The 16,159-nt window shown below is 39.9% G+C and overlaps 1 protein-coding gene across 2 annotated transcripts in view; it reads right to left on the reverse strand.

The window, feature by feature from the left end:
• The window catches only part of DRD2 (dopamine receptor D2), a 369,819-nt gene that overhangs the window by 22,699 nt on the left and 330,961 nt on the right, over window positions 1–16,159 (reverse strand). Inside the window, exons 5-6 of one of the 2 annotated variants that reach the window (XM_075327795.1) lie at window positions 5,911–6,092; window positions 2,136–2,222 (exon numbers count right to left, since the gene is read on the reverse strand). In XM_075327795.1, coding sequence (XP_075183910.1) covers window positions 2,136–2,222; window positions 5,911–6,092 — 269 coding nt within the window. The remainder of the gene's footprint in view (window positions 1–2,135; window positions 2,223–5,910; window positions 6,093–16,159) is intronic. The other variant, XM_075327796.1, reaches the window with a different exon arrangement.

Here is a 16,159-nt window from a genome sequence, read left to right on the forward strand (position 1 = left end):
GGCGTTACACCTTTCACTGCAATTACTACTGCAAGTGTTTCGGGTTATGTCTCCATTTGCTTTGCACATTTAGTGGCTGAAATTTTTGCCCATTCGGCTCAGTGAGATTTTCAAGTCTTGCCACAGATTCTTAATGGGATTTTGGAATGGACAGTGACTGTTTTCATCTAAACCATCCATTGTTGCTCTGGCAGGATGTTTCAGGTTGTTGTCTTGCTGGAAGGTAATCCTACACTCCAATCTCGGGTCGTTGGTAGCCTCTAACAGGTTTTACTCCAGGATTACTCTGTAGCTAGCTCCATTCATCATCCCATCAACCCTGATCAACTTCCCTGCCCCTGATGAAGAAAAGCCTCCCCACAGCAGGATGCTGCCTCCACCATGTGTGACTGTAGGCATGGTGTTTTCAAAGTTATGTGCAGTATTAGTTTCCCCCCACACATAGCATTTTGCATTTAGTTCAAAAAGTTCTATTTTGTTCTCATTTGACCAGAGCACCTTCATCCACATGTTTTCTGTGTCCCCTACATGGGTTTTTGAGAGTTGCAAATGAGATTTTTATGGATTTCTTTGAAAAATGGCATTCTTTTTGCCACACTTCCATTAAAACCAGAATTGTTGAGTATGCGACTAATAGTTGGCCTTTAGACAGATTATCTCACCTGAGTTGTGGATCTCTGCAGCTTCTCAAGGGTATTTATAGGCCTCTTGGCTGCTTCTCTAATTAGTGCTTTCCTTGCCTAGGATGTCAGTTTAGGTGGATGGCCATGTCTTGGAATGTTTTCAGTTGTACTACACACGTTCCATTTTTGGATGAAGGACTAAACACAACACTGTGAGATTTTTTTTTAATAACCTAATGAGGAGGGTGGCTGAGAAGGAGTAATCATTAGAGATGGACAAATTTATTTATGTGGAATTGAATTCTACTTGCATACTGTAATTTGCTGTACGCAAATTAAGGAAAATGCATGAAAGTTGGCCGTGGCTTTATTAAATCATAAAAGAGTGCAAAAGCTAAAATAAAAATAAAAAATACCATTTCACAATGCAGCCAGGAAGAGAGACAGACAGAGACAGACAAAGAGACAGACATGGAAAGAGACAGACAGACAGGGAAAGATATAGACAGTGGCAAGCAGAGACAGACAGATAAAGAGACAGACAAAGAGATAGATAGATAAATAGATAGATAGATAGAGACAAAGAGACATACAGGGAAAGAGACAGACAGGGAAAGAGACAGACAGAGACAGACAGTAACAGACACGGAAAGAGATAGAGAGACAGACAGAGAAAGAGGCAGGCAGACAGACAGGGAAAAAGAGAGACAGACAGGGGAAGAGTCAGACATGGAAAGAGACAGGGAAAGATATAGACAGAGACAGGCAGAAACAGACAGATAAAGAGACAGACAGACAAAGAGATAGAAAGACACAGATAGACACAGACAAAGAGACAGACAGACAAAGACATACAGGGAAAGAGACATACAGAGACAGACAGAAACAGACAGGGAAATAGACAGAAAGACAGACAGAGAAAGATACATACAGTGAAAGAGACAGACAGAGACAGACAGAAACAGACAGGGAAATAGAAAGACAGAGAAAGAGACAGGCAGACAGGGAAATAGAGACAGACAGGGAAAGAGAGAGACAGATAGGGAAAGAAATAGAGAGACAGACAGGAGAAGAGATAGAAAGACAGATAGGGAAAGAGACAGAGAGCCAGACAGGGAAAGAGACAGACAGACAAGACAGAGCCAGACAGACAAAGACATAGAGAGAAACAGACAGACCCAGAAGAGAGGGAGACAGACAGAGATGGGGAGCGAGATAGAGGGGCAGTTGCTATCCTGGGCAATGCCGGGTACTACAGCTTTTATATACACCTATATATATATATATATATATATATATATATGACTCTTGGAAGAAGAGGAGGAAAAATTACTGTATCTTCAAGGGATTAGATATAGCTTTCATTTATTCATTTATTGTCCCTATGGAGCATTGCTCTACCTTGTTCTCTTACTCTAATATCCTGTGGTTGCATTCTCGGTTGAAGTGCAGTAATTGATGCTTGTTTGATAAGACATCATTCTATACATAGTTTGGCGGTATTATACTTACCACTTTCTTTTTATTAGCTGGGAAGCTCCCGTTGGATTTAACAAAGACAGCGCACAGCTTCACGTCTTCTGGATGAGTACATTTGTCCTAAAGAACAAAGCACACAGGCTTAATAGGAAAAGGACAACAGCGAGTGGCCTCGACAGCGCCAATCACTAAGAACATTTGATCAACAAAACAACGGCTATTAATTATAAGATTAAAAAAAGTTAAGGTTTCTAACAAATCAAAACTTGTATAATTACTTATACTGCGGGGGTATCTATGAGGCATTAATGCAGCTCTCTCAATAATGAAAAATCCCCTCTATTGGAGGATAGTCTTAACTTTTAGCAAATGTTTTTGATTCCTAATTTCTATGTACTTATTACATGAAGGGTTCAAGATAACAATCTACATATTATTGCTCCTACCCCTGAAGCTACTGTTGTCAAAAGTGGTCCTTGGAAAGTTTTCCATGGGCAAGATGGACTTCAAACATCCCAATATTAACCACTTACATGCCATTGTCAATACTGACTGTGTCATCTAAGTGCTTAGACAGATGGAGAATGTGATGAGTGAGCACTTCCATGTGCAAGTGCTTGGTACTAGGAATGAGCAATTGGATGCTCGGAAGTGCACAACTTGAGTACACAAGCATACTGAAAGTCATAGGAGGACTCAAGCATTTTTCTGGAAAATCTTCTGGAAATTTTTTCAGATGCCCATTGACTTCCATTATACTGGGTACACGAGTCGAAGCTGTCCGAACATCCAACTGTTCGTTACGAGTATCAAGTCCCCAAGCATGATAGTGCTCGCTCATCACTAGTTACGAGTACTGAGCACCCGAGCATGGTAGTGCCCGCTCATCACTAGTTACGAGTACTGAGCACCCAAGCATGGTAGTGTCCGCTCATCACTAGTTACCAGTACTGAGCACCCGAGCATGGTAGTGCCCGCTCATCACTAGTTACCAGTACTGAGCACCTGAGCATGGTAGTGCTCGCTCATCACTAGTTACGAGTACTGAGCACCTGAGCATGGTAGTGCCTGCTCATCACTAGTTACGAGTACTGAGCACCCAAGCATGGTAGTGCCCGCTCATCACTAGTTACGAGTACTGAGCACCTGAGCATGGTAGTGCCCGCTCATCACTAGTTACGAGTACTGAGCACCCGAGCATGGTAGTGCCCGCTCATCACTAGTTACGAGTACTGAGCACCCGAGCATGGTAGTGCCCGCTCATCACTAGTTACGAGTACTGAGCACCTGAGCATGGTAGTGTCCGCTCATCACTAGTTACCAGTACTGAGCACCTGAGCATGGTAGTGCTCGCTCATCACTAGTTACGAGTACTGAGCACCTGAGCATGGTAGTGCCTGCTCATCACTAGTTACGAGTACTGAGCACCCAAGCATGGTAGTGCCCGCTCATCACTAGTTACGAGTACTGAGCACCTGAGCATGGTAGTGCCCGCTCATCACTAGTTACGAGTACTGAGCACCCGAGCATGGTAGTGCCCGCTCATCACTAGTTACGAGTACTGAGCACCCGAGCATGGTAGTGCCCGCTCATCACTAGTTACGAGTACTGAGCACCCGAGCATGGTAGTGCCCGCTCATCACTAGTTACGAGTACTGAGCACCCGAGCATGGTATTGCTTGCTCAACACTAAGAATACTCTCTCTTGCCATCACAGTACAACAATTGGTAGGCCCCGATAGGATGCCCATTAAAGGGTGCTTTACACGCTGCGATATCGGTAACGATATATCGTCGGGGGTCACGTCGTTAGTGACGCACATCCGGCACCGTTAGCGACATCGCAGCGTGTGACACCAAGGAGCGATGATCAACGAGCGCAAAAACGTGAAAAATCGTTGCTCGAAGACACGTCATTCATTTCCTTAATATCGTTGCTGCTGCAGGTACGATGTTGTTCGTCGTTCCTGCGGCAGCACACATCGCTATGTGTGACACCGCAGGAACGACGAACATCTCCTTACCTGCATCCACCGGCTATGCGGAAGGAAGGAGTTGGGCGGCATGTTCCGGCCGCTCATCTCCGCCCCTCCTCTGTCGTCGGGGTCACGGAAGTCGTGATGCACATCCGGCCTCGTTAGCGACGTTGTTGCGTGTGCAACACACGAACGACTGCTAACGATCAAAAAATACTCACCTTATCGCTGATCATTGACACGTCGTTCTAATTCCAAATATCGTTGCTGGTGCAGGACGCAGGTTGTTCGTCGTTCCTGAGGCAGCACACATCGCTACGTGTGACACCCCGTACCTGCGTTCTCCGGCAATGAGGTGGGCATCACTTTTTTCAGCTGCTCTCCGCCCCTCCGCTTCTATTGGACGGCTGCCGTGTTACGTAGCTGTGACGCCGCACGAACCGCCCACTTAGAAAGGAGGCGGATCGCCAGCCAGAGAGACGTCGCAGGCAAGGTAAGTCTGTGTGACGGGTGTTAGCGATGCTGTGCGCCACGGGCAGCGATTTGCCCATGACGCACAACCGACGGGGGCGGGTACGCTTGCTAGCGATATCGGTACCAATATCGCAACATGTAAAGTACCCAAGACCCTGATACAGATTAGACTAAAGTTTTCTGAGCCCGTGGGATTGGTCACCAGTCTCACAAGCATGGGGCCTCTGGACTCTTCTCTGACAGACAATGTTGGGGAGAGAATCCCAATAGACAATCCTTTTATTTCTCTGGGATATATGCGGTTGCCAAAGTAGACATAAAGTAGGCCCCATTTACAGAACACAGGAGCATATGGAGCAGTCAGGGAAGATAACTGACAGTGGAACAGCCCATAGCTATCTAATGTGTATGTATGGGGGTTCATCAGTTGTACACTGACAATCACAATACATTGCACTACTAAAGTATTAAAGATTCGTCTCGTACAAGTTAAAATGCCTTAGTAGAACTAAAATTAAGAACAAGTAAAAAAAGATTGTTGAAAAATATATGTGAAATAAAACTCATTATAAGAATTGTATATATCAAATGAAAAATAAAACAAAAATAACAAACATGACTTGGCACAAGATGATACTGGAAAATGTAATTCACCAAAAAAAAGGAACCCCCCACCGCTGCTTTAAGGGAAATACTTTAAAATTGAAAATTAAACATTATATTTAAAAAATAGTACTATTGAAAAGCAAAACTCGTCTTGCAAAAAAAAAATTAAAAATATATTAGAAAATGTTATTTCTTATGGAACAATAATAATAATAATAATAATAATAATAATAATAATAATAATATAATCCAGGGCCTTATAGTGGTTGTCCAGTCTAAACCCCCACATTTGCAGGCAATAATTTTCCCCAATAAAATGATATTTTTTGTAAAGATTCAGTGTGCAGTCATAAGAAATCTAGTGTAGAAGTCATATGGAAATCAAGCTCAAAGTGCACTGGGGGCGTGTCATTGCACTTGGAAGAGGCAGTCTTAATGCTTTGACACGCCCCAGTGCGCTTCCAGGTTGATTTGCATTAGGCTTATACACTAGATTTCTTATGACTGGCTCATCAAATCTCTGCAAAAAAGAAATTAATTTTTTATTAAGGGATATACACCCATTTCACTACAGCCATATACAATGTAAAAACATGCTGCTAAATTAGCTACGTCCACAATCCGTGTAAATCATTCTAAGATGATCAGAATGTGTGACGATGGGGAAAAAGGTTTGAGACTACAAATTTGCAAAAATGATAGTTGCTTTGCTTTTCTAAATTTTAACATCTAGACATATAGATATAACTTACCTTGTGGTTCTCTGCATCCACTCCACGGCTGTTACGCTTAGTGTTTACTCTTTTCCTCCTTTTTCGTAGAACTATATAAATTTGGACATACACCAGGAGTGTGACAATAAAGGGGACATAGAAGGATACAACAGAGGAGTAGATGACAAATGCAGGGTTTTCAATGAGGCACTCATTAGAAGCTGGAACAAAAAAAGATTAGAATAGGATAATTCTTTACAAATAGTCCCCTATGTACCCTATTTATAAATATGGGCGAATTAATAAAAATAGGTTGTCCACAACTTAGATATTGGTGACCTGTCCTTTGTCTAAGTCATCAGTATCAGATCTGGCAGATACAACCGATCAGTTGTGTGCTGTTCCCTTGGTGGACAAATATATACTATATATAGAGCTACTATATACAGAGTCAGAAATGCACAGCTCCAAATACTATGTAGTGGACATTCTGAAGTATTGTCCTTTGTCTAAGTCATCAGTATCAGATCTGGCAGATACAAGCAATCAGTTGTGTGCTGTTTCCTTTGTGGACAGATATATAATATATATAGAGCTACTATATACAGAGCCAGAAATGCACAGCTCCACACACTGTGTAGTGGATATTCTCAAGTATTACAGTTCCAAGTTCCAATCACTTCAATAGGAGCTTCGGTGTGGAACCTGTGAATGTCCACACTAGAGTGTATCAGATCTGTTCTGAGCCTATACACTGTGTATGAGTGGCTGTTAAGGGAGCAGCACTTGGCCAATCCATATGGGGCAACAAGTCTTGGTCATCACTGATCTGATATTAATACCTTCTGTAAGGATAATATTCTATTGAAAGCCTTGCTCAATTCCTTTAATATTAAACATGACAGTTCAGTTGCATTTTACTTACAACATAAGTTTGTTATAATGTTTCTATTACTTGTTTCATTAGTACAAAGGAATATATAAAACATTATCATTTAGAGATTCTATATCTTCTACATCTTCCAGCCATATATAGATTAGCTTTCTGCCAAGTCACTGTAAATATTAGAAAGTCTCCTTAGTGTTCAATAATTATACCCTAGAGCAACACAGCCAATACTGAATAAAGAGGAAGAGGGAGGAGGGGGATGCAGCTGCAGATTTTTTCACTCTCTGTGCCTGTCAGAGTGCATGCTGTAAAAAGTGCAAAAGTCAGAAGACATTTAACACTAGCATTTTACCTGGTGTAAAGGGTGCTTTACACGCTGCAACATCGCTAATGATATAACGTCGGGGTCACTTCGTTAGTGACGCACATCCGGCGCTGTTAGCGACATCGCAGCGTGTGACACTAATGAGCGACGATCAACGAGCGCAAAAACGTGAAAAATCGTTGCTCGTTGACATGTCATTAATTTCCTTAATATCGTTGCTGCTGCTATGTGACACCACAGGAACGACAAACATCTCCTTACCTGCGTCCACCGGCAATGAGGAATGAAGGAGGTGGGCGGCCTGTTCTGGTCGCTCCTCTCCGCCCCTCCTCTGCTATTAGGCGGCTGCCGTGTGACGTCGCTGTGACGCCGCACAAACCGCCCCCTTAGAAAGGAGGCAGATCGCCGGCCACAGCGACGTCGCAAGGAAGGTAAGTCCGTGTGACGGGTGTTAGCGATGTTGTGCGCCACGGGCAGTGATTTGCCCGTGTCGCACAACCAACGGGGGCGGGTACGCTCGCTAGCGATATCGGTACCGATATCACAGCATGTAAAGTGCCCTTTACCCACTACTCCTAAATATAATTTTGTATAACAGACTTAAAATACTTGATAAAAGTAGACATCTCTTGCGGCGGTGGCGCTTGTCTCTGCTCACTCATTCTTTCCTCACAATACACACTGACAGTGCGCTCTCTTGCCACTTCATTACTTCTCATCAGAGGCGGTGAGGGAGTGTGCTGTCATTGTGTACAGAGAAGAATTTTGCACAATGACATTGTCATTTTTGTACCAGGGGCAGACATATGTAACCTATGCATCCACACAGGGGCCCAAGAGGTAAGGGGGCCACATCCACCGGTGTATATGTGTGCATGTCTGCATACTGTATGTGTGCATGTGTGTGTGAATGTCTGTATACTGTATGTACGAATGTATGCAAGTTTGTGTATTGTATGGGAATTTATGCATACTGTATGCATGTCTGCGTATTGTATATGTGAATATTGGCATATTGTATGTGCACGTCTGTGAACTATATGTGTGCATGTCTGCTTTTTGTATGTGTATATGTCTGTGTATGCGTCTGTGTATTTAGAATTGTACGTACTTCTGTAAGATGTGTATATGTAATAGTGTATTGTGGTGTGTGACAACATTCATATGTTGCTAATTCTATACGCACTCATTCACATCTGTGTTAGGGATTTCCATTTGTCTTTCCAAGTTTAGGAACAGACAAGTGAAATTAACCCCTTGATGAACCTTGATGTAGCTATGTGAAAATGGCAATGTGTTTGTATAGAGCGGGTTCAGGAGCTGTCCGCGCGCCACACCAGGCAGTTGTCAAATGTGATACAAAGTCATCATCTGCCTGTAACAGCAGAGACCAGAGCTCACCCTGATTGCTGCTGTTTTAAGTATTTAAATACCCTTGTCAATCAATGACAGCGGCATTTAGATAGCACAATGGCTGGTGCATGAGCTCTTTTCTTCAGCCCCCTGTGACACAGTTTTGGGATGCTGTTGGGTTGCCATGTGTTGCTGCCATGTTGGTTAATTCTATGAAGCCAACCTGAGGTTGAGCTCCTTGGAAGATGTCACAATCAAAGCGCTTGCTTAACAGTAATACAGGATGCTTACTGTCATGATCCAGGACCGGTATTCTCTGCTCCAGAGTTTCCCAGACCCGGCCTGGTCATGTCAGGGGTTAACTCGCCTCATTCTGGTTTCAGGAGACACTATATCTAGTTGCTGCTGGTTATAGTTTTGCTCTGCAGTCTGTGACTGGCTCTGGTGAGATTTCCTGTTTGATTTGATTCCTTGTTACCGTGCCCTGACCTGTACCTTCCCCCGTTCGTCCACCTGTCCCAGTCCCTGACTTCCCGCTCCTGTCAGTTGTTTACTCATCCTGGTTCATCCTCCTTCCCGTGTTTGTGTCTCCTCACCCTCTGGCCTTGTCTTCTGTTCCCTGTGCCCTCTTTGTTTCCCTCTGCATACCTGATCTCCTGCCATCTGACCTCGGTTGTGTTTTCTGACCTGATTTGATCCTCCCTTTGCAGTGACTTGACTTTCCTGGCTAGACCCTGACTGCTTGACTACTCTATTGCCCCCTGGTGGGTCGCCTCTGAATTGCCTGCTGCAGTTACTCTGCTGTACTATAGCCTCCGTTCTGATACAGTGTTACTTTGACTCTCCTTCACTCACCCTCTGGTCTAGTCTTCTGTTCCCTGTTCCCTGTGCCCTCTCCATACCTGATCTCCCTGCATCCGACCTCGGTTGTGTTTTCTGACCTGATTTTGATCCTCCCTTTGCAGTGACTTGACTTTCCTGGCTAGACCCTGACTGCTTAACTATTCTATTGCCCCCTAGTGGTTCATCTCTGAACTGCCTGTTGAAGTTACTCTGCTGTATTTCAGCCTCCTTTCTGATACAGTGTAACTTTGTCTCTCCTTCACTAATCTTTTGCCACCTAGTGGGGAATACGCTGTACTATGTCTTACCAGCCCTTTGTACAGCGTGACACTTAGGGGTACTTTGCACGCTGCGACATCACTAGCCGATGGGGGAAGAGCAAAAACCGGAACGGCACCACCCAAAAAAGGGGATCTCCTAGGTACATAGTACAACATGGCAGAAAACAGAAAAGATGTACCTAATAGATGGGATCACCACATATGAAGTATCAAAAAATCATCAATATTTTATTATAAATAGAACACACATGGAAAATGATGCTAGCAATGCTGAGCGCGATAGTCCCCGCCCCCGTCGCACATGCGATATCTTGTGATAGCTGTCGTAGCGAACATTATCGCTACGGCAGCTTCACACGCAATTACTTGCCCTGTGATGTCGCTCTTGCCGGCAACCCGCCTCCTTCCTAAGGGGGCGGGTAATGCGGCGTCACAACGATGTCACACGGCAGGCGGCCAGTAGAAGCGGAGGGGCGGAGATGAGCGGGACGTAAACATCCCGCCCACCTTCTTCCTTCCTCATTGCAGGTGGGATGCAGGTAGGAGATGTTCCTCGCTCCTGCGGCTTCATACACAGCGATGTGTGCTGCCGCAGGAACGAGGAACAACATCTAAATTATGGAAATGACCGACACTACACAGATCACTGATTTTCGACGCTTTTGCGATCGTTTATCGGTGCTTCTAGGCTTTACATATTGCGACGTTGTTACCGGCGCCGGATGTGCGTCACTTTCGATTTGACCCCGACGAGATCGTAGTAGCGATGTCGCAACGTGCAAAGTACCCCTTACTTTGTAGTGTGAGGTGACTGTAATTGTTCTTTGCACTGACCCTATGACAGGAACGATTGGCGGTAAAGAGAATAAAACTTAATTTTCTCCTTGCAGCCAATGTTTTTCCAGTAACCAAGCTTTAGACACTATTTACCTGCAGATAAATCCTATACAGGCAGATAAATTGCATTTATCAAGGTGAAAACGTCCTTTCAAAGCGGTGTCTAGTACATTTGTAGGATTTCATTCTGACTCCTAACATTGTGTAACGTACCATTAGGATTTAGATGATTTCACACTCTCTGACCTCGTCACCTTACCGCTCCATATGCAACTTGCACATAAATAATTACTTGCCATTCGCTTTATTTTCTGCTTCTCTCATTATTTTAATTGAGAAAAGCAGAAGATAAAGGTTGGCTTGTGATTATAAGTAGGCAAACTGCATAAGGAGCTGCCTGTGATCTGAAGAGTGCAGAGAGTGTGAAAACAGCTGAATCCTAAAACAAAATCAGAATTTATTTTTCGAGGGTAAAAATAAAGTTTCTAAAAAGTTTTTATATATATTTTTTAAAGGTCGGGTTCAAAAAGGCCTCACTACCTAACTTTAGCATAGTGTTCAGTTTTTGTCAGCACATCTTACTGTTAGATGAATCATGCCAAGCTATTAATTTGCCATTTCCAATCCACAGAATTTTAACTTTACATTATGTTGTTACAACAGTTCTGAAGTAAGCTGGGTTTTGCTCCTGTATCAATGTAGTAAGCTCAGTTCTTACACTGTATGTATGTAGTAGGCACGGTTCTAGTCCCGTATCTATGCAGTAAGATTAATTCTGTTCCTGTATAAATGTAAGAAAGGATCTGGTACTGTATCTATGTAGTGGGCTTGGTTCTGTTCCCCTATCTATTTAGTAAGGCTTGTTCTGTTTCCATAATTATGTGGTAATCTCTGGTCTGTTCCCATATCTATTTTGTAAGCTATTTTCTGAATATTTATGCAGTAAGCTTGGTTCTGTTACCAAATCTACTATATGCAGTAAGCTACATTCTGTACCTGTATTTATGTTGTAAGCTGTATTCTGTTCCCATATTTATATAGTAAGCTTAGTTCTCTTCTCATACCTATGCAGTAAGTTCAGTTCTGTTCCTGTATCTATGTTATAAGCTCGGCTCTGTTCCTGTATTTATGAAGTAAGCTCCACTCTGCTCCCATATCTATGTAGGAAGCTCAGTTTTGTTTCTGTATTGATGTAGTAAGCTTGGTTCTCTTTCCATACCTATGTAGTGAGTTTGGTTCTGTTCCTGTATTCATGCAGAAAGCTAAGTTTTGTTCCTGTATTTATGTAGTAAGCTCGGATTTGTTCCTGTATTTATGTAGTAAGCACAGTTCTGTTCATGTATCTATGTAGTAAGTTCGGTTCTGTTTATTTATTTATGTAGTAAGCTTGGTTTGGTTCTGTAGTTATATAGTAAGTTCAGTTCTGTTTATGTATTTATGTAGTAAGCCTGGTTCTGTTCCTGTATTTATGTAGTAAGCTCAGTTCTGCTTCTGTATATATGTATTAAGCTCAGTTCTGTTTCTGTATGTATGTAGTAAGCTGGGTTCTGTTCCTGTATCTATGTAGTAAGCACAGTTTATTTACTGTATTTAAGTAGTAATCTCTGTTTCTGTACTTATGTAGTAAGCTCGGTTCTGTTTCTGTATTTATGTAGTAAGCTTGGTTTGGTTCTGTATTTATGTAGTAAGTTCGCTTCTATTTGTATATTTATGTAGTAAGTTCTGTTCCTGTATTTATGTAGGAAGATTGGTTCTGTTTCTGTATTCATGTAGAAAGCTCAGTTCTGTTTCTGTATTTATGTAGTAAGCTCGGTTTTGTTCCTGTATTTATGTAGTAAGCTCAGTTCTGTTTCTGTATTAATGTAGTAAGCTCGGTTCTGTTCCTGTATTTATGTAGTAAGCTCGGTACTGTATATATATTTATGTAGTAAGTTCTGTTCCTGTATTTATGTAGTAAGCTCGGTACTGTATATATATTTATGTAGTAAGTTCTGTTCCTGTATTTATGTAAGAAGCTTGGTTCTGTTTCTGTATTTATGTAGAAAGCTCAGTTCTGCTTCTGTATTTATGTAGTAAGCTCGGTTCTGTTCCTGTATTTATGTAGTAAGCTCGGTACTGTATATATATTTATGTAGTAAGTTCTGTTCCTGTATTTATGTAGTAAGCTCGGTACTGTATATATATTTATGTAGTAAGTTCTGTTCCTGTATTTATGTAAGAAGCTTGGTTCTGTTTCTGTATTTATGTAGAAAGCTCAGTTCTGCTTCTGTATTTATGTAGTAAGCTCAGTTCTGTTCCTGTATTTATGTCCTAACCTCGGTTCTTTTCCCGTATTTATGTAGTAAGCTCGGTTCTGTTCCCGTATTTATGTAGTAAGCTCGGTTCTGTTCCTGTATTTATGTAGTAAGCTTGGTTCTGTTTCCATTACTAAAGAACCTTCCACCCTTATTTTGATAGGTTTTTACTCTTGCTGCCTTATTGCAGGCTAAAGGTGGGATGCTTCAACTAGAGGGCCACTGTTTTGTAGTTGCCCTCCCGGCGAAAATGTGCCAGCCACCCCTGTCCACCTGCTAGTTATTAGTATGTTCCTATGTTATGTCCAAACTCTCCAAATGTAATACCTTTGCTGCTTCTATAGCAACATTTGTTTGTCTACCATTTACTGACTATTTCATTTGTCCTCAATACTTAATCTGAATCGCTTCATCAATAAATCTGACTTGACATTTTGCTTGTGGAAAAAAGTCTATCATTGTACAAAAAAAACAGATAATAGTCACAGCCCAGAGGATTCATAATTACTTGTCTATATTATCACACTGCACGGTCAGGCAGATCTTCTGCTGGTAATATGCTGCCAATGACATTTCAAAAAGTCAAATGTTTTATAATGGTTCTTGTACAGATCGGAGCTTACCAGGATACAATACAGAAGATTATTTATATATTCAAGATAGTCTATATAAATAGAATCTACAGATATTCAGAATTGTCTATAGAATATTATACAGGCTATTCTAAGTATATAAATAAACTTTTATATTGCATCCTGGTATATATATATATATATCTCTCTCTATATATATATATATATATATATATATATATATATATATATATATATATATATATATATATATATATATATATATATATATATATATATATATATATATATATATATATATATATATATATATATATATATATATATATATATATATATATATATATATATATATATATATATATATATATATATATATATATATATATATATATATATATATATATATATATATATATATATATATATATATATATATATATATATATATATATATATATATATATATATATACATATATATATAATATATATATATATATATATATATATATATCTATATATGTATATATATATAAATATATAAATATATACCGGTATACATGTATGTGTATATATATATATATATATATATATATATATATATATATATATATATACACACACACACACCAGGATGCAATACGAAAGTTTATTTATATACTTAGAATAGCCTATACAATATTCTATAGACAATTCTGAATATCTATAGATTCTATTTATATAGACTATCCTGAAAATATAAATAATATATATATTAAAAATTACATTTACTATTAAACTTCCTACTATGTTTTATTTTAGGGATTGCGAAAACAGAAAGAAACTTTTGCTATTTTTGCTACATAGCAGTTTTAGATTTTTTGATATTTATGTTGAATACTAAAAAGTCTCTGGCATACATATATGCAGCATTACCTGTCTGCCTTTGACATGGGACTGTCATCTATTCGTGATGTCTCAAGGTGATAGATTTCCTTATGCTCTGTTAAGTTTTTGTTGAGTTGCATAAAAAACATGTAAAGGAAAAACAACTAAAAGTGCAAAATCCCATTCTACAGAGCAGAGTTGAGTAGAAGACGAAATAAAGGGGTTGCTTTTTCTTAATCTTAGAATGGCTAAGGGCGCATGGTGCTGGCTGGCTACAAAAAGCATTTCCAAGCTGTGACACTTGACAAAGGGGGCGCTACTAGGTAATGCAAAGAGCCCAATCTTTTGCATCAGCCCACTTTCCTTTTTTTTGTTAAAAAATATAAATATATATATATATATATACATATATATATATATATATATATATATATGTATATACATATATACATATATATATATATATATATATATATATATATACACACACACACACACACACACACACACACACACACACACAATAACAGTAATTTTCACCAGGGGTGCCAAAACGTTTGCATGCCAACATGTAGTATTCATTTGTTGGGCACTGCTGTTTACTATCTCTGCTCTAAATATTTGTAACTTTTAACTGACTTGAATGTTCTATTAGTTACACTAATGCATCACTGTTTCATATCACATAAAGTCTGTGACATCTTATGTTTTAAAGTAAGAAACATAAAAAACAGTAACACATAATGAGATATGTGTGATAATTCAACTATAGAGAACCCTGTAAATGTTTTCAATGTAATATAACTTATGAGATTTGGAGAAAAAGGTTAATTTTCTATTTGAAAAAATAAAAACTGTTAATTAGTGCAGGATACTGAACCTGCAGATCTGTGACATATATAAGATGATTGATAATGGAGTAGAGTACTGAACCTGCAGGATCTGTGACATCTAGTCATGCTGAATAACAATTGATCAATATAAGATGCGTAATAATGGAGCAGAGTACTGAATCTGCAGGATCTGTGACATGTAGTCATGCTGAATAACAATTGATTAATATAAGATTCTTAATAATGGAGCAGAGTACTGAACCTGCAGGATCTGTGACATGTAGTCATGCTGAATAACAATTGATTAATATAAGATGCTTAATAGAGCAGAGTACTGAATCTGCAGGATCTGTGACATGTAGTCATGCTGAATAACAATTGATTAATATAAGATTCTTAATAATGGAGCAGAGTACTGAATCTGCAGGATCTGTGACTTGTAGTCATGCTGAATAACAATTGATTAATATAAGATTCTTAATAATAGAGCAGAGTACTGAATCTGCAGGATCTGTGACATGTAGTCATGCTGAATAACAATTGATTAATATAAGATGCTTAATAATGGAGCAGAGTACTGAATCTGCAGGATCTGTGACAAACAGTTATGCTGAATGACAATTGATTAATGTAAGATGATTGATAATAGAGCAGAGTACAGGATCTGCAGGTTTATGCTGTATTACAACTGAGTAATATAACATGAGTGAGAATGAATCAGGATACAGAATTTTCCCGTTGTCTGATTGGCACATCAATCATGTTAAATTATAACTGATTATTATAATATGAGTGACAGTGGAGCTGGGAGGAAACTCTAAGTTCAAATCTTGTATAAGATTTGAAGCAGAACAAGAGAAATACAAACAGAATACAAACAGAAGATTGGGCACTATTTTGCCACTTCTGATTTTTTTTTAAAAGCCTTCAGCTCAATCTTGATTAATCGCGGCTTTGTGGATGAAAACTGTAAGGAAGATCGATTTTTTGCAGTCTAGATAGGTCCACCAGGGTCTTCTCCACCTAGATAGGTCCACCAAGGTCTTCTCCTCCTAGATAGGTCCACCAGGGTCTTCACCTAGATAGGTCCACCAGGGTCTTCTCCGCCTAGATAGGTCCCCAGGGTCTTCTCCGCCTAGATAGGTCCACCAGGGCCTTCTCCACCTAGATA

Source organism: Anomaloglossus baeobatrachus, chromosome 11 (genome assembly GCF_048569485.1).
Source record: "Anomaloglossus baeobatrachus isolate aAnoBae1 chromosome 11, aAnoBae1.hap1, whole genome shotgun sequence".
In the NCBI taxonomy this organism is placed as follows: Eukaryota; Metazoa; Chordata; class Amphibia; order Anura; family Aromobatidae; genus Anomaloglossus; species Anomaloglossus baeobatrachus.